The 24,794-nt window shown below is 38.3% G+C and overlaps 1 protein-coding gene across 1 annotated transcript; it reads left to right on the forward strand.

Moving 5' to 3' along the window:
- The first annotated feature begins 354 nt into the window (after window positions 1-354).
- scara3 (scavenger receptor class A, member 3) lies at window positions 355-21,474 on the forward strand. Its single transcript, XM_072362564.1, has 12 exons — window positions 355-363; window positions 11,061-11,096; window positions 11,638-11,682; window positions 12,298-12,417; window positions 15,721-15,801; window positions 16,395-16,513; window positions 16,690-16,934; window positions 17,196-17,415; window positions 17,817-17,905; window positions 18,067-18,259; window positions 18,630-18,807; window positions 18,908-21,474. The coding sequence occupies exons 1-12, from the start codon at window positions 357-359 to the stop codon at window positions 19,399-19,401; spliced, it is 1,827 nt and encodes a 608-aa protein (XP_072218665.1). The 5' UTR covers window positions 355-356; the 3' UTR covers window positions 19,402-21,474.
- The last annotated feature ends 3,320 nt before the right edge of the window (window positions 21,475-24,794 follow it).

The following is a 24,794-nucleotide window of genomic DNA, read 5'->3' on the forward strand; positions in this document are numbered from 1 at the left end:
TTCAGAGAAACAGTAACCTTTTTTCTTTGGAATTTTCAGAAATTCAATCATTGACATAATCCAGATCTTTTTCTTTTGTTTGTTTTTATTCAAATTGCAGACGTGCTTTTTCAGCCTTTTTTTTGATGAGGGGGGAAGTTTGCTCTCTGCTTGCTTTGCATCCATTTCAAATTTGTGGAAGTAAGACACTGCAGGACTCTGGGGTTCCCTCCTTTCTGTGGGGTTTTGGTTACAGTTAGAACACAAATGCCTTTGTTTTTTGGGAAAAAAGGTGAAAAGGACTGCAACATCAGCACCATCATCAGCTCAAGCTTCAGGAAACTGAATCCCCACACAGGTCTCTAGAGTCAGAAATCATGAAAGGTAAAGGTACTTTTTTCCATTTATAAATACCTTTTCTGTCTTCTTTGTTGACAAAAATACCACACACATGCATGTCCTTGACTGGAAAACATAAAAAAAAAGTAAAAAAAAAAAAGCAACATTATCTTTCATAGTGGCATGCAGTTCTGCACCTGCACGGAACGATCACATATGCTCCTCATCAGCTCTAAAACTTGGCAGTGTAGATCGCAAGAAAGTGTGCGGTTGTTGTCGTTGGACGTGAAACTTTGATCAGTCAGCCTTAAAACTCTCTGTATGTGTACCACAGAACCATTTTGTTGGACATAAAATTTCTCTGCCTCTGCCAATCTCCCACAAACTGACCTAATATTCCCCTTAAAAGGAGGCGAGGGAAAACATAAGAGTTGAATTTCAGAGTTTTCACAACATGGCATGAAAGGAGAGCTGCCAGTAGCTTTGAAGAGGGCAGGGGCTCTTTCATGCTTCCCAGACTTACAGTATGAGAAGTGAAAGGCTGACAGACATGGGAGGAGAAATTGGGAAAGGACGGATAGGAGAGTGGGAACAAAAGTGGGCATGAAGAAATCAACCCGAAGAGACTTAACATCTTAAAAACATGTAATGTTTAATATGTATAAGTAATGGGAAAAAGGTCATTTTTGTTTTCATTGTTGTCATTATTATTATTACTATTATCATTATTCTTAATAGTAGTCATAATAATAGATTAATGATTGATTATTGCTGTGTGATTATTGCAGATCAATACTGCATTTGAGCAATGCAACATAAACAAGACAAACCCACCTTGTATTTAAACCAATAGTCTAAACTCAATTCTGCCACTCTGAGAACCTAAAAAAAACTGAGCTTTCTAAAATGTGATGGACCAATGAGAGAGTCTATTTTAAGCTAAGCCATGATGTTTTGCTAACTTCAACCAAGTCATTTCAATATCTAAACCCAACCAGTGTATGTTTCAGGTCTAAACCTAGTCTAGCCTGGTTTTTATGTAGATTTTAATAACAGTTTTTCAGCTCTTGCTTTTAAACATAAATCAGTTCTCTGTTTTAGTGATGAAATTTAAACAGGTTGCCATGAAAGAATTTGACTTGTCTTACACAAGAGAGCTAATTAAAGGAAAGTGAGGTTAGCTTATAAATAGAAATATACAGAAGTTAAACAAAAATCTACCTCTTACAGGCATGTTGCACTGGAACCTCAAGATGGCATTGCAAATTAACTCACTTTAGAATATATACAATGATCTTCTCAGCCAAATAGTACAGGAGCTCTATAAATGTGGTTTCAAGCCTTGCCCAACCAGAACAAAACATGCTGCCTCATACATTCCTAACTGGGCTGAAGAGGAGGAGTAGTGGGGGGTACAGGGAGCAGAAGGCAGGTGTATAGCTGGCAAAGAGCAGAGGAAAGAGTGAGTAAAAGGAATAGTCCCACAGTGTAGTACGTTTTCTGGATTTTTGTTGTGGTAGATTTAAAGATTTATATTTGAAATATCTTCAGTTTGAACAAAGAGAATGAATATCTGAAGCAGCTGGATATCTAATTAAAATCTGCGTAGGTTTATTAGTTTTAAAGGTGAGATCAGCTGTCAACTTTCATCCAGCGTTTTCACTTTTATTTAGATAGTGTTAATAGTGTTTGTGTTCAAATACTGTGTTTTTGTCATATGTCCTGCCATTTTTTTAAGTTTGTACCTGACACAATGGCCGTGTGTATTAGACCCAACAAGAAACATTATTCTCCAACATTCCCAACTGAATGAATGACAAAATACTCGCGAGCTAGCTGGAGGAGAGAAGGAGGCGAGCCACAAGACTCAACTCAAACAAGAGACTGAAGTTCGACATGACCATGGGACATCCGTTTCGTCTCTTTTTTGTTTTTTATTCACTTAGCACTGTTTCACTTAGCAATCATAGCTACTTTTTGAGGTTTAGGCAGCACAATTTCCTGTTATGGGTTAGGCACTATAAAACTACTTGGTTAGGTGGTTAGGTTGAGGAAAAGACTGGCCTTGTTTATAATACACCACTTTGTATTGGCTTTAGATAGTAACAAAGAAAGTTTAACCACGTTTGACTGATACATTAAAATCTGGCACTACAGCTACCTTATGCATTGATAAGATATGACACTATTTGAATGATACTGGAACTGGAGATAGCCTCTGAAACACCAACAAGATAAGCTATAACAACTTATGCTCAGAGTATGAAACTGAAGCTACTTCTGATCACCTGAATGAGCAGGGTTAAAGTCTTAATGTTGTGTGGATAAATGAAAGAAAAGCTGCATGTGATTTTTATGATTTTAGTGGTAGAATATGTTTAGGCAAGGGCGTAACCATGGTTTAGACATTGGGGGGTCCAAGAAAAAAAATTGTTAAGTGCATTGTCTACAATTCTATATTTATATATGAAAATTTGGACATTTAGAACATAGTTTAGAGGACTACATTGACCATGTGAATTCACATCTAAAGGAATAGTGTAATTTCTCCGAGACAGTGACTGCCCCCCCACTTTACTGACCTTAAACACACCTACCAATTACAATTATGCTCTTCCAGTAGTACTGTAGCAAATAGGACAGCTTCCAATGGAAAAATACCAAATACCCAAAGCATGTTTATGTAAATATTTTAATAAGGACAACTAATGATGTAACAAATTACAGACTTTTCCTTTAACAAAAAATGTGCTGAGGACTTTTAAGTCCAGGTTAATTTATATTGTGTCGATGTCTCAAAATGTGCATTAACAATGAAAAGTCTAATAATCTAATGTTATTTTTGTTTTTTATTTTGAAAGGGGGCGGAAGTTTATTTTGTTGATTCTGTGTCGGATTTCCTGTTCTGGTACAATCTGCTCTGTTGAGCTTGGCGCGGTTGAGCAGCGGCGCGCCCGGTGGGTCACTCTCATTGACTAGAGTGTTAGCATCAACAACGGCGACCGCGGCGCAGCCGTTACGTCCCCATGGTAACACACGGAAATAAATTGAAAATAAATAAGACATAACAAGAGACCGATCCCTTGACAGGGTTCATAAAAGGAGAACATGCGTTTTACATATTTTCTGCTGTATATTGGGGGGACAGGTTGGTATTTTCTCAATATTGGGGGGGACACGACCCCCCCAAAGAATGCGTGGTTACGCCATAGTGTTTAGGTAATACTTTCCGTAGCTATAAGTTGTTTGTGTTGTCTGATTGGTTAGGCTGGGAAATCATTTATGTCAGAACATTCTAATGATGTGTGACATACCACTGAAAAGCCATAACTTTTGTTACACACTTGACTTTCATCTCCATATGAAGTTATGGTGATAACTTTGTGAAATGGGAAGGCAAGTAAATACCAACAGGCATTGAAAATGAAACATTAAAGAAAACTGTACACACCCATTGACTTCTCAGCCTTGTAAACCTCCCCATGCATGTCTTCGTGTCTCACCCCGGCTGTCCAAAGCAGTTTGGTCCAGAGGGATTTATGTGAAGTGACTCTAAAAATCTTTGTCAGACCACAATAAAAGAACATTCTCCTGTAATGGCTCGTCGACAGTTTTGCAGACTGCAGCAACACATTTTTAGGCATTTAAACTTTTGTAAAGAGACCACACATTCCCGTCAAAGGGTACCCAAATGGCTGAGATTTCAAAAAAGGTTTGGAAAGTGACTGGTTTATGAGTTGTGGTCAAGACCCAAACTCTGATCTTGGGCAGGTCCATCTCCTGTCTCTGTTTTCACTTTGAGCCTGTATTTGTTGACGTTCTCAATATAAATTTCGTCGGGCATCTTAAAAGCAAAAGTTTCTATAGATCTTTATGTGGAGCATTAATCTCTATTGTCGAGCTTCATCCCATCATGAAGCGAGTGATGCAGGGAGGTCTTTGGACATTTGGGGCTCGTTACTCACAAGGCTAACATTTTGTACAACATAGAGTCCAGAGAGGGGGCGAAGGGAGGGAGAGAGGGCAGGGATGGGGGCTGGAAAGTCCAAAACCCCCAGAAAGAAACCACAGCAGAGGAACCACAAACGTGGGATCTTGCTGATGGTTAACAGGCTTGGAGATGCATTCACAAATACCAAAGAGCTGATTGTGAAAGGTGGAGACTCTGTGGGTGAATGGCAACATCATTATATTTGGAAGTTTATGTCTTTCAGTCTTTCTGGAATACATTTATTTTGTAATTTCTTAACGCAGTTTAAAAAGGCCACTTTCCTGTTGTAATTTTACATTATCCCCATGCATACTCTTCAGTGCATCAATAAATGGATATTCTACTTCGATTAAATATCATTCAATGAAACCCAGGCACCATGTGTCACAATAACAATGACTCTCGTGATATATAATTGTTCATGTTTTGTTGTAATTAACTTAACACATCTTAAAACCTCTCCTGCAAAATACACATTAGTACAAAATATTTGCTGTTTCTTCTGTCACAACTAAGAGTACACTGCTGAGTATTCATGCTGAAACCAACCTTTCCATCCTCAGTCTGCCTCATAGTCTGGATAAACACTTGCTCTTTGCCATGCATTTGAGCCGAAAAATATCCTGTACAATTAGCTAGACATTGCTGCAAACTACTCACTTTTAAAATCTACCGGCTGTAGCAACAACACAATAAATGATAATGAAAATATAATGAGCCATAAAGCAGAAGTCTCCCTTAGCTGGGGACCACAGTGCTGGTTGTGGTCAAAGCCTGCTGAGGTTATTCGCATCGTGGGACTGATCGAAGTAGTGGTATGAGTAAAATAATGAAAGGGCATTTTGAAACAATGTACACACCCATGGATCAGATATCTTAATGTAAAACTGTATTTGGTTAAGACGAATAAGGTCAGAATGGCGTTCAAAAGGTCTAACTTTAACGCAGGAGTTCAGCTTGTTTTCTGTAACATAATAATGTCCCTAATGCCCCCTTTAGCACGAACCATAAATCTAAAGGGGTAACTATTGTGATTTTCCTGTAACAGGCATATCGTGCCCATGATGTACGTTACAGGCAATAAAGCTCACAAGCACTGGTGCTGCTCCTTGGCAGGCTTCCTAAAGGTGGACAATCAAATGCCAGTGGGAGGGGTTTTTAGGGAGTCTTAAAGACACAGGATCTAAAACAGCTAGTTTTGAACCGTATACAGGGGACAGTATAAGAAAAACAAGTTGCATTTTGAACTGTGAGTCATACAGAAGTACATGAAAATCTCAGTGTTTCTTAACAGTTTCAGTTTTCTTTAAAATGTAGATGTCAACTTTTACGTACTTAGGTTGCATACTTTTAAAATAATGACCTTTTTAAAGTAATACTAAGACATCTGTAGGGGTAAAACTAAGAAGCGTGAGAAAGTACATTGAATTTTGTCTTCATGTAAAGCGTTTTTCCTTTCTCTGTCTTACTGTATTAAACATCACATCAGTTCAAAACACTGAAGAAGTTACTGGCTTTAACACCATTTGTTTAGGGTTAGAAATTCTCAGAAACCATTTTGACCTTTTTGTAGTTTTATATGATAAGACCCAACCCAGTGAGAGGAAAACAGTTTATTCTTTGAACGATTTGGGCAGGCGCTCTATTTTTGTTAAGTTTTGAAGGAAAAGTTTTGTTTCACAACATTTCAGCCTGCTTAAATCTGAAAAAGCCTTTTCACAGAACAAAAATATGCTTTTTGGTAGCTCCACAGCTTTCTGCTTCATTGAATTGGTGTGATCTGGCTGAGCTGTGCTGCTGTCAGATCAGCTTGGTTCTGCTTTGTGTGCGTTGGACAGGTCAACTTCCTCCCTAACGAGACAGACATGAGTTTTTTTCCACCAGGAGCAGTGAAAACATGAGGGAGGAAAAGTGAAAGAAGGAAGGAGGCTTAGAGGGAGAAACAGCCATGAAGTGGTGGATATTTGAGGGTGGATACTGATTGTGATATTTCAGATTTCAGCTTCCAATAATAAATTATTTGCTGACAGTTAAACATTTCAATAAGGTCTTTTTTCTATACCACAACGCCCTCAAATATGACAGGAATTCAGCTTGTGCCCCAGACATGTTTTTTAATGAGGGCGGGAAAGTCTCTGAAACACAATTCAGGCTGGTTTGGGCATGAAAATGTTTCCCTAAAACTCAGAATAATGATGGTATGTGATGTTGCAGCTACTAAACAAAGCTGAAAGTTGCTAAAACAATATTTAGAGCTGAGGTTTGGCCTTGCAAAATGTCTCCACAGTCTTTTTCAGACTACATGTACATATATTAAGTCCGTTGAAGGGAAAGCAGCTTGTCATTTAGTCACTTTTATCTTAATACTGATATATCCACATTCAGAGACACAAACAACATTAAAAGAGCCATGTGTGGGATTTATGTTTGGCATGACATTAGATTCGTAAGGTAGCTATTTTGCACATGGTCACTCTAAAATGCCATTTTGCAATGAATAATTCATATGTAAAACATATGGTTTTAAACATTGATTTTCTGAAGGTTTGAACTTTTTGAACAGGCATTGTGATGAAGGGCATTTTCCACTTGCAAATGTTTTTATTGGACTTACAGTTGTCTTTACTGTTTGCTCTGTATGTGTTAGATTGAGGAGTGATTTAATGTGAAACCATATTCTCAGTGTTTTTGTTCATTGTTTATTAGGCTTGGACGCTGTTGGAAAAATGTTAAAGTGCTGCACCTATAACTGATAAGGAAAACATGAAGGATATATTTATTTATATAATAACATAATTCATCTGAAAAAGGCATCAGATGAAAATAAAGATCACCCTTGATGTAAGATCATCAGATCGTTCGACATTCCAAGTTATAGTTCAGATTTGAACCATGTTAAAAGTGAAATGGAAATGAGGAAAGCTCTAAACTAAGAAGACTGTCATTGTGACTTACAAATTAGTGACCAGGGTGCTTATGAAGACAGGAAGGCAGTGAGGTTGTAAGATCAACACAAAGTTGTCTATATCTTAAACAGGATAAAGTTACTGCCTAAATGTAACATATGTAGGAGGTACACAATAATCAGTTATAGAAAAAAATAGACAACAACTCACCATTAGGAGCAGTTGTGAGGGCATTTTTAACATTATTTTAATTGATTTAATTGATTGTGTTATAGCTGGTAACAAAATACATAGTTACAGTAGTAATCAGTCAAGCGTCAAATTAAATGAATTGTACTTTTAACCAATTAGTTTTATTTCTAAATCCAAGTAAACCTTTGCCATATAATCAAATTCATGAAGCGATGAAGGAAAGATGTCCTGTTGGCACAAGAACTTTGTACCTGTGAAGTGATAAAATTCCACCAATAACTAATATTTAGGTGCAGTTTTGTCACTGTTACTATGGCTTCATCAAATGAAATAATGGATCCCACACAGAAAAAGTTGTCACGTTTATTCCTTAATATGATACAAATAAAAAATATCCATCACACTAATCTTGGAAAAGCAACTGCTTCACTTCTCTTGTTTTACAAACTTTCTGCTTGATAAAAATCATTGCGGACATGCAGTTCTTTCTCTTTTTCCCCCCTCCATCTGTTTTCCTCTCCCTTCTCCCATCATCATTATGTAAGCTCTGGTGTTTAGTGACCGGTCCACCCAGACCTGTCCTCAGCTGTTCCACCACGGACTTGTGTAAACATTCACCTCACTGCTCCGTTAGCAAGTACACAAACAAAACTTCACTTCACCAACATTGTTTTTGTAGACTCATCTCATGAAGTCATTGCTTTTATTTGGTTTTAGCAAACCTGGCATTTCTATCCTCTATATTTCATCTCAGCTCAGACCCTAGTGACTTCACCACCTGTCAAATTATTGTATTTATACATGGTTATTTGAGGGATAACTGTTAAATACATGCCACATGATCAGCAGCTTGAAAAGTTGGTGAAAAGTATTTTCAGGAACAGCTTGTTTCTGTTTAGAAATCTATAACTAATGAAGTTCTTACCCCAAGATATTATGCAAAACCACTGCTAGCGTTCTCTTGCCAGCCATTTTCCTCTCCTTACAATCAGAGGCGAGCCTTCTCCCCATGTTGTGCCCATGCTGTGGTTAATCTGAACAACATAAGACATTTGTTTTCAGAAATTCTGCCACATTTTATATTTACTTAACTAAAAGACTCAAAACTACACCCAAGGCATTTTTCACTTTAATAGAAATGCACAAATGAGACTGAAGTTAAATTTGCACTGTAGAAATGTAGGTCTAAACCTTACTTTGTGTTTATATGTAGTATGAAGCAACCCTTCCTGCAAAGTGTGATTACTGCATTCACCTGTATGCCTGTAAGAAATATGACCTGGTGTCATCTGGTATTTGGCTTTTGTTTGAGATACATGTGAGGATAAAAGCAGCTGATAACAAGCATTTAGGATTGCTTCATTAGTGTTCACCTGAACCAGCCTCTATACATGCAAGAAGGAGAAAGGAACTTTCCAGAGTCACGTTAAAAGCCTACTCTACAATATCTAATATTCACAAAACCATTGCCAAAAGGACAACTTCATCTTTTATGTTCCAGATTTATCTTCATGTTTCTCTGTCATAGAAATATATCCTTCATCATGTCAAAGAAATACTTGAGCATGAACTGGGATGTTTTCCTAACCCTAACAATGTAGCTTTGGTGCCAGAAGTTCATTATACTATCCATGAATTGTGAAACCATCCATAATATTTTACAAATTGTTTCACACTAGAGTCAAACCCCAATCTCCCTTTCAAAGGTACAGCGGTGTATTTTATAATCGTCCCTCCAACCTCCACAGATGGAGTGCTGCCAGCAAGCTAGTTCAGGCAGTCAACTCGAGCTGTACTGCTGCTTCACATGTTATCTGTCTCACTCTGCATCAACCATACCTTTCTGCTTTGGTCAGTTTGTATAAACTGCAAAATTACTACCTCACTCTCTGTCATATCTGTGTCCCTACTGCTGCTGTGAATGCTACTATTCCATCCCAGCACCTGGGCTCTCCTACTATGAAGAGATAGATGCAGCAATAGATGTGCTTATCTTTGTTCTGCTGAAATTTGCAAGGCTTTCCCAGAAAAAGGAGTTAGAGATAACTGGTGCGCTTTTATAGGAGTTCCATTGGCACCAATGCACCCAGCCATGTCCCCTGCACGCAGAAATGTTTCCGGTTTCTGATGATTTTATGTACAGTAATTAACTGACTATTCAATGTATTCATGATCTTACGTTAAGGAACATTAATCTGATATTGCACAGACTCATTGTTTTGCAGAATGCTTAACATCTGACCATCTTTATGTCTCAAAGATTCTCTACGGTGCTCTTTCTGCACCCAATCATGTAAATGACCTATTGCCAATTCCTAATTATTTGCAAAATGCTCCCCACAACAGTTTATTGTTAACGTCACTTACTTTTTCATGAAAGCCTTTTGTCTGTCACAACTTTTTACAGATGTGTTGCTGCAATCAAATTGAAGCTGAGCTAATATTTGAAATAGTAGGGCATGAAATAGTAAAACGTTTCACATTCAATATCTAATATGTTTTCCATGTTCTCTGCTGTGAATAAATATTGGTTTATGAGATTTGCCAATCACAACGTGTTATTTTGTTTCCAATTTTTTTGAGGTTACATAATCTGCAATAGAGATTTATTTATTCTTGGAATTTATTTATTCTTTATTTCTATAACTTAACCAGGGATAACATTTATGCTAGATGAGGTGCACATGTGTGGATGTTGCCCGAGCAGTTGTTGAGAAACATCACACATGTCCTTGGCTGAGAAATGCTTAGATTAGACATATCTGTGGCTAAAAGGCACTGAAATTATACTTATCCGTGGTTGGGTTGTTTTAAACACTGAAATTGTACGTATCTATATCTGAGAAACCTTGAGGTCACACCTGTCTGTGGGTGATCAATGTTGAGATTAAACACATTTGTTGCAAAAAAATTTTGAATTTATACAGATATGTGGCTTCTAGAAATGTGAAATAGCATCCTCTTACTCTGGCAACTGTCTCAGAAACGTGATTGCAAAGTCAAACTCCTTCCAATATTCATGGATCTCTCTTCAGTATCTTGTAGAACCTTTTTATGTGTGTATGAGTGAGTTTCCTTGTTTTTTTTTCCTTTCCAGAAACACTTTGCGGTGTGTGTTTCCTAAACACTGTCCAGCTCCACACCTGAGGCAATGCTGCTGTGGAGCTGGATGGTGTACAGCTAATGACGTGTATGAAATCTATAGTGGTTACATACAGCTATGGAAACATGAAGTTAAATGTTTTGTGGGGCTCCAATGCAAACTGGGGGTATTTGGTTTATAAGACCCTCTGGTTAAATTATGTCTTGCTTACTCAAGCTCTTTTCAGTGTGTGATGAAAACCTCCTCAAACTTATAAAAAAAAACAAGAATCAGTGGACAAAACCACCAGCTGCTCTCGTGCTTTTCTCCTGAGTGTGCAACAACTCAGAGAATCTGAGCAGAACAAAAACATGCATGTTCTGAGATAGCAGCCTCATGCTGCACATTACTGCAGTGCAGAGGGGAGATGGATTGTGGGGCAGCTGGCTTGTATGATTTATGGGAGAAGTAATAAAACTTGTCAGAGGTTGCAGAAGAATTTAATTTCAGTCAGCTTTATTTTTCAAATATCTGCTCTGTGTCTCTCTCTGTCTCTGCCTCTGTTTCACAGACAACTACGGTGGATATGAAAACCAGCTTTTCAAAGGTAATGACCTGAAAGTTCAGGTTTTTGGCAGTAATATGCACTGTTCTGCACTAATTAGCTCATGAGAACAAGCTTAAATAGTCTCAGAGAAAGTGAAAAAGGTCTTGAGTGAGTCGGGGGCCCCTTGAAGTGATGAACTACTATTTACTTGTTTAGTGGTGTTTGTTTTTTTTGTGAAAGACATGAAAAATAAAAGGGGTTTGTTTGGGAAAAACTTGACTTCCTGGCAGCAGAACAAGTTATGGGCACCATTTCTTATGCAGACAACTTATATCCTAATTATCACATACTCAACAACCAGTGGTATCTATCAGATGATCTCAAGCAAACACCAGAGTTCTGCTGAACGATACCAAAGGGACTGAAAGCAAAACAATCTAATTGACATAAAAGCATGTCGTCAAAGCAAACATATGGAAGTTCTCATTCATTTCTTATGCATGCTTTAAAGAATATTACATGATGATACCTGAACAGATCAAAATTCAAGGTAAATTTTAATGGTTTTAAACTGCTGTTTGCATGTTCTGTTGTAACTTAGATGAGGACTTCACTGGAGAGGAGGATGAGATGCCCTCATTTAGAGGTGAGGTCCGCATGCACTCAAATCTAAAAACAACAAACACTCAGAAGACTGTGTACCAACGCAGTCTTGCACAACAATGTGTAGCCTTATTGGTCCATAGTGCAAAATGCAGCAGGCTGGAAAATTCCAATTACTACACTATCAGGTTAGAAAATTGTAACGTGTTCATTTTGTATTACATAACCCTTACATGCATGCTCAAAAATAGCAGGATTATTACATTTTCGAGACTCCAAAAGTGTTCTATGCCAATTGTTTTCCTTTGTATATTGCAACTTACTTTACTTTTTGAATAACATGCACTATTGTTACATGTTCCAAAAAAGCTCATAAGGAGGTAGGAGGGGCTGGATAGTGGCTTTACACCATATATTATCAAATCAATCGAAAATCAATTTCAACTTCTATCCGACAGTCTGACTTTGCTCTTTGCATGAAAATGCATGTGATCAAGCTTAGAAAAGAAAAATACATGTTTGGAGAATTGCATCATTTAACTCTACCCTTTACTAAAAACTGCTAAAACAAAAACAGGCAATGAAAAATGGATGTGGACAAACATTTTTTGCTTCTTCTGTACACACATTCAGTCACTGTGATTTCCTGTATCCACAGGTCGTAGCAGAGGTGGCTGTGTGAGATGCCAGCAGAGCCAGTCTCTTCAGCTGGCCGTCAAAGTCCTCTATGGATTTGTTGCTTTTCTCATCATTACTATTGCAGTGCTGGCATCACTTGGTGAGCTCTGTTTGACTTTCAATTTTCGCTCTGCAGCCCCCATATTTTTACTCCCCTTGTAGAGATGTAATTTGCTATGACTGCATACATTCAGCTTTGTGATTTGTTTAGGTAATTCCACTGATTAATACTGACATTTGCACTAAGAAGAACAAGTTGTTCATTTAACTCCCATTGATCAAATGAACATGATCCCTGGTTCTGCATGATGTGTACCTGACAGCTGCTCAGCACCAACAGATGATTTTCACATCACTTTTTACTGGGGCTGTAAGGCGTAAATCCTCCTCTTTTACTGGTATTCAGGGAATTTTGGAGGGGAGAGTACAGCCTGGTGAGTGGTGCAAAATCTCCCAAAACACAAACCTGCATTCAGGTACATAACATAATAAAGTTTAGTTTTGTTTGGAGTATGCGGTGAACTGTGTGTGGGTATTTAATTTATTGATGCACATGTGTAGGAAACATGTAGACACACTGTACCTTTTGTCTAAGGATTGTCACATCTACTTTAAAGTGAACTGTGTTGAAGTAACCAGGCAGAGGTCCCTTTTTGCAGAAGAAAATATGAGTAAATATTAGGAATCTAATAAGTGTCTCTGATGGATTCAATATTTATTTTTTCTGACTGTTGTTTTTATATTCACGTAATCAGTTGGTTTATTGGTTACTAGTTAACACGACTTGACATCAAAAGGGCACGTTTGAGAACAAGCCTCTGATACATATGCCATTTTGAAGCTGGGACCAATGTGTCTTTGTTGTGCAGTGTGTCATGTGTGAACATAAAGTGGCTTGATGTCATTCTGTCTGATCTGACTCTCTGACTCAGCAAGGGAGGGAGCAACAGCTGCAAAATGATCCTGCCTTGTGTGTGTTTTCACACATCAAGCTGGTATTGTACCACTTGCCACTCAATAATGGTTCTCAGTTTAAAACTGGAAGGATTTTGAAGATTCCACATATACTTTGTGTTATCACAAGATTCAGAGAACCTGGAGACATCTCTGTGTGCAACGGTCGCAGACGAAAATCAATATTGGATACTTGCGATGTTCAGGTCCTGACTGCAATAAAAACAGACATGATTCTGTCATGGAAATTACTGCATGGGGTCCAGAAATCATTGTCTGTTAACATAGTTCACCATGCCATCCACAAAAAAGCTCTATCATGCGAAGAAGAAAACGTATGTGAAGATGATCCAGAAACACTGCCTTTTTCTCTAGACTAAAGCTCCTTTAAAATGGACTGAAGCAAAGTGCAAAACTATTCTGTGGTCAGGTTAATCAAAATGGGAAATTCTTTTTGGAAATTATGGATGCCACATGCTCCAGACTAAAGAGCCCTCAATTCAAATCTCTGATGCTGGTATGGGGGTACATTGGTGGCTATGGAACAGGAAGCTTGCACATCGGAAAGTCACCATCAGTGCTCGAAGGTATATACAGGTTTAAGATCAACATATTCTTCCATCAACACAACATCTTTTTCTATTTAGGGCCTTGCATATTTACACAAGACAATGCTGAACCCCGTACTGCGTCTTTTACAACAGCATGGCAGTAGAAGAGTCCAGGTGTTGGACTGACCTTTCACCAACTGAAAACATTTGGTGCATCATGAATACAACAGAAGAAGACCCAGGACTGTTGAGCAGCTAGAATCCCGTATAAGACGAGAATGGGACAACATTTGTTTCCAAAAGGTCCAACAGCTGGTCTTCAGTTCTCAGACTTTTACGAACTGTAGTTAAAAGAAGAGGGTAGGCCTGGGGATGAGGGGTAAACATGGCCCTGTCCCAACTTTTTTGAGATGTGGTGTTGCTGTTAATGTTTCTCATGACATGGTAAAATGTCTCACGTTCAGCGGTTGCTATGTTCTCTATTCTCTGCTCTGCTTTGTTGTGAGATTTACAAATTATTGCATTTTGGTTTTGTTTACATTTTACAGCCATTCCAACATTTTGGAACTGGGGTTTATATGCATATATATATACATAAATATTTCTGAGGGATTAGATAAACAACACATTACACTCAGACTCTGAGATAACTGCTGTGCCTTCAAAGGGTTTTTAACCAAATGTTTAGCCGACTTCATCTTGAACGGTTTCCATTTCAGCTTTACTTTTTTAACCTCATTAGTCTGCATTTCAAATGTATTTGACCTTCTCTCAAGGAGGTTATAACTGTAAATTGTGAGCTGTATTATGAGTTATTACTCTTTATTTGAGATGAACTACCACGTTTCTTTGGCTACTTTATTTGATAGAAAATCTGTGTGCTCTCATTTTTTAAGCTCTCTTGTCTTCAATCATTTTTAAACAAAACTAAAACTGTCAAATTTTCTTTCTTTCTTCACACATTACAACACATTTACAGTAGATACAAAGAATAACTGCTGTTAGAGTGAAAACTTTATGTAGGTTTGAGTTCAGTTCTGGACATCTTCCAAAAAAACAGTTGGTTAGCACATGCTTAATGAGTTAACATATTTTTACCTCATTGCTTCATGTAAAAAGAGATATTTGGAGGTGAACGCAGTTGCTCATATCCAAAGCATTTAAAAACTTCTGTCCTACAGACTGCAACAAAAGCCGTTAGCCAACAAAGGCCATTAGCCAAGTTCATCATCACTGTCACAACAGCTAATACAGTAGAGCAGATGGTATGTGCAGAACATGTGGAAGCATTTACATGTATGCAGACAAACTATGGTAAAGACCTCCATCAGTCCCCTGGGTCAGAGCTTATGCTGCTGAAAAAGCCTGAAAATACACACCACACAAGCTTGCACACTCACAAATGTAAACTTGTACACATAAAGCCCTCAAACTCATTAAAAATGCTACTGCTCTCTTGGGAAATATGCAGGGGGAGCAGAACCTGGTCAGTTGGCTAAACTATCATTCATCAGTGTTTTGTTTGCATTTTTTAAGCTAATGAAAACTTAACATGTTTTGTTGTCAGGGCTTAAATTACAACTTCCTTTTTTTTTTTTACTCCTTTAAATACTTCCCAATCCTTGTTAAAACCAATTTCATTTCATCATTCTGTATCGTCTCAGCAGCGTCCTGGGCCGTCTTACCAAACTATTTATTCCCTAATGTTTTTGCATGTTTAAATCTTATGGTTTAAGTCCCCTTTTCCTCAAACACAAAACCACAAAACGAAGGCAGTTTACAGCTGAGTGTATTGTGATTGCTTCTTTCCATCCCTGAAACAGAAACTAGGGAAAGACCATATGTAATTTCATGAACCTCGAGGATTTTCCCTAACTTTAAGTTCTCTGTATCATCAGTGTTCAAAAAGGTGGACAACTTGTCAGAGGAGGAAGCAGTCTACCACAAGAAGATCACCAAAGCTCAGCAAGGAATTGAGGGTAAAGTAACCTGAATAAAAAAAAAATCTTTTTCTGACTGAGGTTTGCACCTTAGATTTATAAGAAAACAAAAACAACGGCTAAACTTCTGCACAGAGAAAGTAAGCTCAGGGCTGATAATTGCCATGTTTTTGTTGGTAGAACCTTTTCTTGTAAAGTTACTGCTTAAATCAGTCACCTTTAAAATAATGAAAGCCTAAATGATGTTTTCCAGTAATTCAAGAACTATATCTTAGCGTAACGATTAGACTGTTCATGCCTAAGTTCATTCTTGATACTGAAAATAATGTCATGATAACATCAGTTTAGAAACTATTCTGGACCGCTCTTCTAAAAGTTCAAGATTTCATCTCTTCTTGTTCGTCATTCCTAAAGAATATCTGTTTAGTATCACCACAGCAAACATTAGTTTTGTCATGTGGATTCTGCATTTATCTAATGCTTTAGGGATCATTAATGAGGTGTGGAGGAGATCTGATGTTTTTTCTCTCGCACGAACGCACATATGGTCCTAATAAGCTGTATCATGTACAATCTACTAAAACTGCCTCTTTCTTTCACCCTCTCACCTCTTTTTTTTCTTTACGTCTCAGATCTGAGATCTGCATCTAACTGCTCAGGCTGCCTGGATGTGACATTTTATAGTGAGGAGATCAGTAGGCTGAAGAAAGAGTTTGAAGACATCCAGAAAATGTTACTGGGACAAGAGCAGGTATATTAAACTGAAAAACAAGCACATAGAACAAGAGGTTTTGTTTTTGCTTGCATTACTCCAGCAATTCAAAACACAAAAGTACTCAATTTGTAATGACATAAATGAGAGAGAAGCAGCAAACTGTCTACAAATTCTCCAAATTCTGACCCCCTTTCATCACTATTCCCCTGCAGGTCCTGGATCAGACCTCCCAAACACAGGCTGCCATAAAGTCCACCAGCAACCAACTGACGTGGGAAGTCCAAAACCACCTTGTGTCGATCAAACTTCTCAACCAGTCGCTGGACAGATACCTGGATCGGGTGGAGGGTTGGAAAGAAGTGATTGAGGAAACTGAGGAGAAGATGAAAACGCTAACAGAGGAACAGTATGACATCAAAGCGACAGCACAACAAGTTAACACAACAGTGGCACTCAGGTGAATGAAAATAACATATAATGTTAGCACAGAGATTTATGGCACTTAGTCTGCGGATGTTTTATGAACAGACACCCCAGTCTAACATAAAAAATGTGTTAATGAGGCATATTAATCAGGTGTGACTTGACATCCATTGGTCAGTCAATAGGATTTTGGTGCAAGCTAAAAGGATCCAACAGTTCTTAGTTATTTTCTTTGAGTCACTTGCATTTTATCCACTGCACCTCACATGTCCTCTGTGCTCTCTCTGCCTTTCAGCACAATGTGGATCGATGCCTTGCAGAGAAAAGCAGATGAGGAGACTCTGGTCCTCCACAAGTTGTCCAGTGACTGGCAGAACTACAGTCGGGTTCTGAGCGCCATCAAATCCAACACAAGCAGCACCTCGCAGACCATGCGCTTTCTCCAGAACAGCATTATGATAGATCAACAGAGAATCGCCATGTCTACCGATATGTTCTATGACCTCACACAGCAGGTTAGGACATGATTTTTATTAAATATAATTATTCATCAGTCAAACATTTGAAAGAAAATAATCAAGCATTCTATTGTTTAATTGCACAATTTGCATCCATATTAAGTTACTTTTGTCTTCCATTCACTTTAGTCTAAATGTTCAGTTTCAGCCTGACTTTATTGTAGGTTGAGCACTTTGAATTGCAGTAGAGTCCTGTTCGGTGTATGTGTGTGTGTTCTTCTCCACAATCCAGTTTAAACCCTGAAAGCAACAACATTTTTGGAAAGGGGACACATCTTTAAACAACTTTAAAGTTGAAATAATTATTTGGCCAAGCTATGTGGTTGATGCTGAAGTATCATCCTACTGAGAATGCTCACAAATGCAGAACTGAACATGAGTGTTTGTGTTTTATCCAGATGATGAACCTCCAGATGCAGCTCGATAATGTAACTTCTTTCATGGATGAACACGAAGAGAACATGCATGACCTACACTATCATTCCAGGTAACATGCATACAATACAATACAATCTGAGTTAACCTTGTGGGGACCTGATATGTGACAGTATTGACAGATGTCCCCTCAACATAATGAATATATTGTAAACAAACATGCAAAGTGACCTGTCAAACAGTCTCATCCCAAATCGCTACTGTCTTCTCTAGATATTACGAGAACCGGACAGGTGAGCGTTTCTCTGCATTGGACAGTCGTCTGAACTCCATTCAGATGGAGATTGATACCATCTCCTCAAGCATTAATGCCACTGTCAGCCACGTCCAGAGCATGTACAAGTACATCAACATTGAGAGCTCCTCTTGCCAGAATCGCCTGGGCAGACATACGGAGGATCTACAGGTTGTGAAGAACTCTATCATAAATATTCACTTTTGGAGTATTTATTTTGTGAAAAAGCACCCGTGTAAGGTTTATGGTAGTATCATCATTCATATTAAATATTTAATATATGTTCAGTTCAGGCATTAGATTAACTTTGTCTTTTTTTTTTTCCCTTAATGTTGTAGGCAGTATTTTCAAGACACTGATAACTATAATGATCAATGAGGCTAGTTTGTAAGTTGAAAAATCAGCTGAGCTGATTTGTATTGTTTTGACACATGATTTATGTGCTGATGAGAAGTTTATCTGCCACCTGATTTCTCTTTTTCAGGCTGTACAGTCTACTACCTTTCTTTATCCTCATGTTCCTTTGCTCTCTTAAATCCAGAACATGAACAACACAGTCGTGTTACTCCTCCACTTAGCTGATACACTGAGACAGCAGAATATGCTGCTGAATGTCCGACTTGATATGGATGTGAGGAACTTGTCCATGGTGATGGAGGAGATGAAGCTAGTGGATGTTTTACACACACAGATAATAAGGAACTTCACTATACTGAAAGGTACAGCAGATGCTGTCAAAAATAAAGTAAAAACAGAACATTGTGGATCCCCTCTTTTTTTATTTTTTTTGTTATTCACCCTACAATATTTTATCAACAGGTGCTCCTGGACCACCTGGGCCAAAAGGTAACCGGGGTGAGAGTGGCTCCAGAGGACCCCAGGGACTGTCTGGCAGCAAAGGTGATAGAGGCCCAATAGGAGGCCGTGGACCTGCTGGGGAGAGAGGTTTTCTTGGCCCTAAAGGAGCACTGGGTGAAACAGGCCCGAGTGGCAACAGAGGGCCACCAGGTATTAAAGGAGCCAAGGGGTCTCTTGGTCAGCCAGGACCCAAAGGTGAGAGGGGCCTGAAAGGTGATATGGGCCCTTCTGGTAAAGATGGCGCACCAGGACCGGCAGGGCCTCTAGGTATCCAGGGAGAGACAGGACTCCCTGGGATCATTGGGCCACCAGGACCAAGGGGAAAACCAGGGCCAGCGGGGCCATCCGGACCACCGGGTACCCCCGGACCTCCTGGCTCGGCGTACATCCATGACCGCATCAACACCTCTCAGCAGCGAACTGTGACGCCTGCTGCTGGGTCCAAAAGACATTAGAGAAAACTTGGACTCTGAGGTGATTTGTTTGGTAAAAAGAAACAGAAGAATCATGATAGGACATGAAATGAAAGAATATCAGTCATCGTGACTGGAGACACAATAATCCATTTCCATGGGATTGTGCAAAGCAAATGAGAGCTTTCTGAACAAATGCAACAAATCCAGTTTAGCATTAAATAGACATTAAAGGAGGCATTCCCTGGATAAAACAACATAATCACATCAAATGAAAGCGTAAAGAACTGCGACAACATACCAAACTGAAGAAAGATGAAAGTCCTGCAGGACTGAACATAGACTATTTGGAAACACTTTGGACTTTGTATGGTGGTCCTCATACCTCTCATGAATCGACCTGCTTGCCGAGAAGTTGAGGTGCAGATAACTATACAGAGCACAATTAGCATCTATCTATTGAGATTAACCGTAATTAAAAAGAAAACAGCTCTTTTTGAACTGTTGAATGTACTGAAAGCAAGAATGTCTTTTAAGGGTTTGTCAAGCCACCAAAAGCTTTTGGTGCATAATAAACAAAAGGTTGTTTAACCACACATTTGGACTTGGGGTAGTTGTGTTTCCCATCCAGACTACTCAAACATCAACAGTCCCATGTACTACACAATGAACACAGAAAAATATCCACTTGTTTCTGCATTATTTTACTGATACATCCAAGTCCAATGGATGGCACTTTATCTGTTCTTGAAATGTAGAAATTAAACCCAGTTCTCAGGGCAGGTACTCTGAAGACTTTTTCATCTGCTGGATCATTGTTCGAATTGCAGCTGCAGATGAAATTTTTGTTCTGGATTTTTAAATTTCTTTAAACTGTTTTTACTGTTTCATATTGATTCAGTAAGTCAAAAGCAACAAGTTCTTTTTAAAATGAAAATTCAACGGGAGTCTAGACAGTGTCTTTGTTGGAATCAAGCTGAACATGAAGCTAAAGGTAGTGAGTACGTTGATGTGACGCATGCAAGCGTAAGTGTATATTAATACAGCTGAATTCCCAGTAACTCAAGCTGAACTTTAACTGTGGCCAGACTCAACTGTGCATGTAACCATGCTGACTGATTATCCTAAGACATAAAGACTGAAAGCAGAGGGAACAGCTAGCATGAGTGTTAATTAACTATAGTATACATAAACTGAAAAGGAAAAACAATATCTATGGTTTCCATGGAGGTTCCATGACTGCTTCCTTACAAACAACAGTTTGTCATCCACCAAGTTTTGGGTATTGTAGTATTGTAGTGCAGAGTGTCCCTGGAAAGCCGTTGGTAGCATGCTAACAGCAAAAAACAAAAAAAAAAAACACAAAAAAACACTCCTAAACTAGATTTCTGTCAGTCTTGGATTAGGTTGTACAATATACAATGTGGCAAATACTGCCTGATGTAAGTCACTGCCTGATGTGGGAAAAGATTCAACCCATACAATGATCTGACTATTTCGATGTCTTAGGATTGCTCCCAGTGACTGAATTTGGTTTCAAATAGTAAACCATAATAATATAAGCAGAATATACAATTTTTTTATGATACCTTGGAATTCCTCTGAAATTGGACAAGAATTCAGGGAGTTACTGTTTATTTTGGAGACTAGATTTCCAGCGGAAATATACATCTACAATATACAACTTTTTTCTATCTGTTCACAAGTAATTGATAGTAAGGAAGATTTGTTCGCTATAACAGATGTTTGAGTCTTTATCTGGGGGTGCGTGTCTACATCGGGCACTGAAATTGGGGTCAATTTTCATGTTGTAGGGGCTAAGGTTGCTCTAGTCTTTCTGCTAAGCTAAATCAATGAGCATATTTTGCCAAATTTACAATACTCAATTACAATTCAAGACATAGGAAGGCCAACAAGTCATATAAAATGTATATTTCTAACCATGTAATAACCATGTAATTGTTTTCATGAGGGTTTGGGTCTTATAATGCACAAATAATCATGTATATCTCAAAGTAAAAGTTTTATAAAAGGTGAAAAAACATTTTTGTAAATTATGTTGTAATGAAATGCAACTGGTTTGCATTGAACTTCAATAAAGGGTTTTCTTTTTTATCATAGTTTCTGTCTTATCAGTATCCTACTGTACCTCCACAGCTCAGTGCTATTGTTACTCTGAGAAGGAAAGGGAGTGTTTTTAACAGTAATTCAAAACACATGTTAACCCCTCCTATTTGATTCTACTGTCTATATTCTGCATGACCTTGTTCTGACATTCTGTAGGAACTCTACCAAAACTGTGGCCTATAATTGACATCTTCTTGTTACAGTATCAAATACCTAAATATCACAGGAATATGTTACAATACAGACAACTCTTTAACATTTTGTTTTTTTCTCAACAGTCTGCAAAGTCTCTGAGACAAGCTGAAGTAAATGTAAAAGAAAAAACATATGAACGCCTCCCTGCAGAAGACTGCCCCGACCTCCTGCTGAATTTTATTTTCACAGCATTTCCCTCTGTTTCTCAGTGCTGGAACCTGACAGCCCGTGTGGGATGTTAAAGAAACCTGATCTCAGACTAATCTTCCCTCAAGAATCCACCTTATTCCCGTGGTTGCATTACTTTAGGTTACGAGCACGAAACCATTGCTCCAAATCCCTTTCTCTCAGAAACCCGATGCAGAAGCATTAAATTGCAGCTGTTTCTGATCTATGAAACAGGAAAATATAAAATCCAGAAAATATTCTCACTATTCCTTAGCCTATTGCAAAACATTTCTCAGCTTTATTAAAAAAATTCTAATCAAACTTGTGAAGAAGACCTCGCAGACACATTTGAAGTGCTTTCAGTCAATGCTGAGCTGCAGGGCATAAAATTGCACATGTCACTGTTACCAGAATAGGTCATTTGATCAATAAGATTCTTCCCTTGCTTTGTACTTATGCATGAGCACAGTTATGAGACTGTCCTCCCCAAAAATAATCCCATTCTCTGGGTCGCACGGGCTAGCAGCCTTGAGAGACCCACTGTTTTGTTTTATTTTTTCTATAACCATTGTGAGTAATGACATGATCAAAAGACAAAGTGAAGTTAAATAAAAATGGTAAACAAATTAAAAACTCCACAGGGGATCTGGAGGTTCTGTTAGGTGTTGTGTCCTGAGATGGAAAGGTTGCAACAACTGGTACCAGTGTGCTCAGATTGAACACTTATGGAAGAATGGACACCAATTTATGTGTACTCACCATCATCAAGACACCAATGTACCTCCAGTACCACTACAGTTGCAAACACTTTTTGAATCAATGTTAGGGTCCATTGAAATTGTTCTGGCAGCTCTGTGTGACTTATTACATTTATTAAGACACTTCATCTTTGTTTTTTTGTTTTATGCTTTGAAATGTCTGCAGTTATAGAGTTACAGTGCAACAAAATCCATATAAGGAGGAGGTTGGGATGGAATTTAGGATCTAAAACAGAAGACTGCTGTTTGTTTCCTGGTTTGAAACCAAAAGTCAAAGTTACTCTCCTGGTATTTGCCTCGGGACAAAACAGATCAACAAGTCTTCCAACAGAAACAGTCATATACTGTAGGTTGATTGTTCATCCACTTCAATACAAATCAGTATGACTAGCCCCACAGTATTTCATTTAAGAAGCCACAAATTCTTTATAAGGAGGAATGATAGTGGGTGGATGGTGCAGTTAAAAATAGTGCTTTCAGCTATGGACCTTCATACCCACATATATTCCATCAATAACACGTTTGTCACTTCCTGGTTGGATTTAGGCAATAACATTGCTTGGTAAGGGTTAGAAAACATAATGTTTAAGCCTAAAATGGATTATTTTTACAATACATCTGTCACCTTCTCTCACACCATTTTCCTGGCTGTCTTGGTTGCATGTATACACAACAGATTATGACAAAACTTTGTCAGTTTTAAATGCATAAACATAAACACAGTTTCTGATTGGCCTGAAGCAATAACGCCACTCGGTAAGCATTAGAAATCAAAACTACTGTGGTATGGTTAGAAAGCAATTATGGTTAGGGCTAAAAACATTCTTTTTACAATGCTACTGACACATCATAGATGACATTTCTATGCTTCACATGCAGTTGCTCTCACAATCACTACAGATCACATATCCTTTGAATGCAATTATTGGTTGCGCCCACCTGCACTGACAAACACCACATGGCCTCGTTTAAGGTAGGAGGAAAGTCTCAAACAGACTTAAAACCAGAGGTACACTTACATATGTAGAATCTGTTCTCAATCCACAAGATTGTTGTGCCAAAAGTATCTGTTGTAGTTTACTGACTAGTCTTGTTTGAGCAAGCTTTGATTGCATATGGTCTGTGTGGAGAAATCTGTGACTTGCTTCTCAAGACAATTTGGGTTTGTGGAGACTGTCCTTTGTAAAAACACCTCCCCATAGGGTGTCTGTTTATGCAGGCTTAATTACATCTGAAAACTATGTACTGCCATATTTTAAAGCCATAGCAATAATAATACGTTATTGTATTACATAAAATACTATGCAAAGCACGATTGACATTAATCAAAATAAACATGGTTTAATCAAACAGTCACAGGGGCCAGTTTTCTGTGCTGATTACATTTACTTTTGATACTTTAAACACATTGTCTTGATTGTACCCATATTTTTTTTTTCTCATGTAACCTATTTTCACACTTCTGCTAAACCTTTTTCCCTTCACGGCAACTTTTAGTGCCTCGTGCTTCAACCAAAGTCCCAATCAATAAAGAATTGCTTGAGTAATAAGGGGAAAGGAGCAGGGAAGCTGAGGCCTGTCATACTGGCAGGAATTCCTTGTAAGTTTCAGATCACACTTTGACAGCACTCTGACTTGCAAGGTAAACTTGGGAAAGAGAAAAGTGACTGCAGGGGGATTTTTGGTGGAGCTAAGTTGTTGTTTTTCTTCGTATTATACTGGCTCAGCATCTCTGGACTCGTGTAAACAGTGCAACGACAAAACACCACAAATGTTCATTGGGAGGAAAACAGCTGCTGAGTCATATTTTTGTTGACTCAGAGTCACACTGGTTTAATCTTGCTTTGGTTTATCAAGTGGGTTTCAAAAGAGTCCGATTAACCTGAACGTTGTGTAACTTTGTGAAAATATAACAGTGACTAAAGCTAGGACATGAAAATCTCCTGCAGCTTTGAGAGAAGGCATGGTGTGCTTAAAGCCAAGCCAGCACAAATCCTGCGTCCAGATGTGCTTTCTGGAACATCTGACAAAGTTTAATTTTACCAAGAGGAATACATTCAACCTTTTCATATGTGTATATTTTTTTCACCCAACAGGGAAAAAATGTTTTCAAATGTATTTTTCCCCCAGAAAACATTAAAGAGGGGATGTAACACCTCTCTACAACTTAATGGTTGATTAGCTGTA

The sequence above is a fragment of the Leuresthes tenuis genome, unplaced genomic scaffold (genome assembly GCF_036924035.1).
Source record: "Leuresthes tenuis unplaced genomic scaffold, fLeuTen1.0.hap1 SCAF_13, whole genome shotgun sequence".
Lineage (NCBI taxonomy): Eukaryota > Metazoa > Chordata > Actinopteri > Atheriniformes > Atherinopsidae > Leuresthes > Leuresthes tenuis.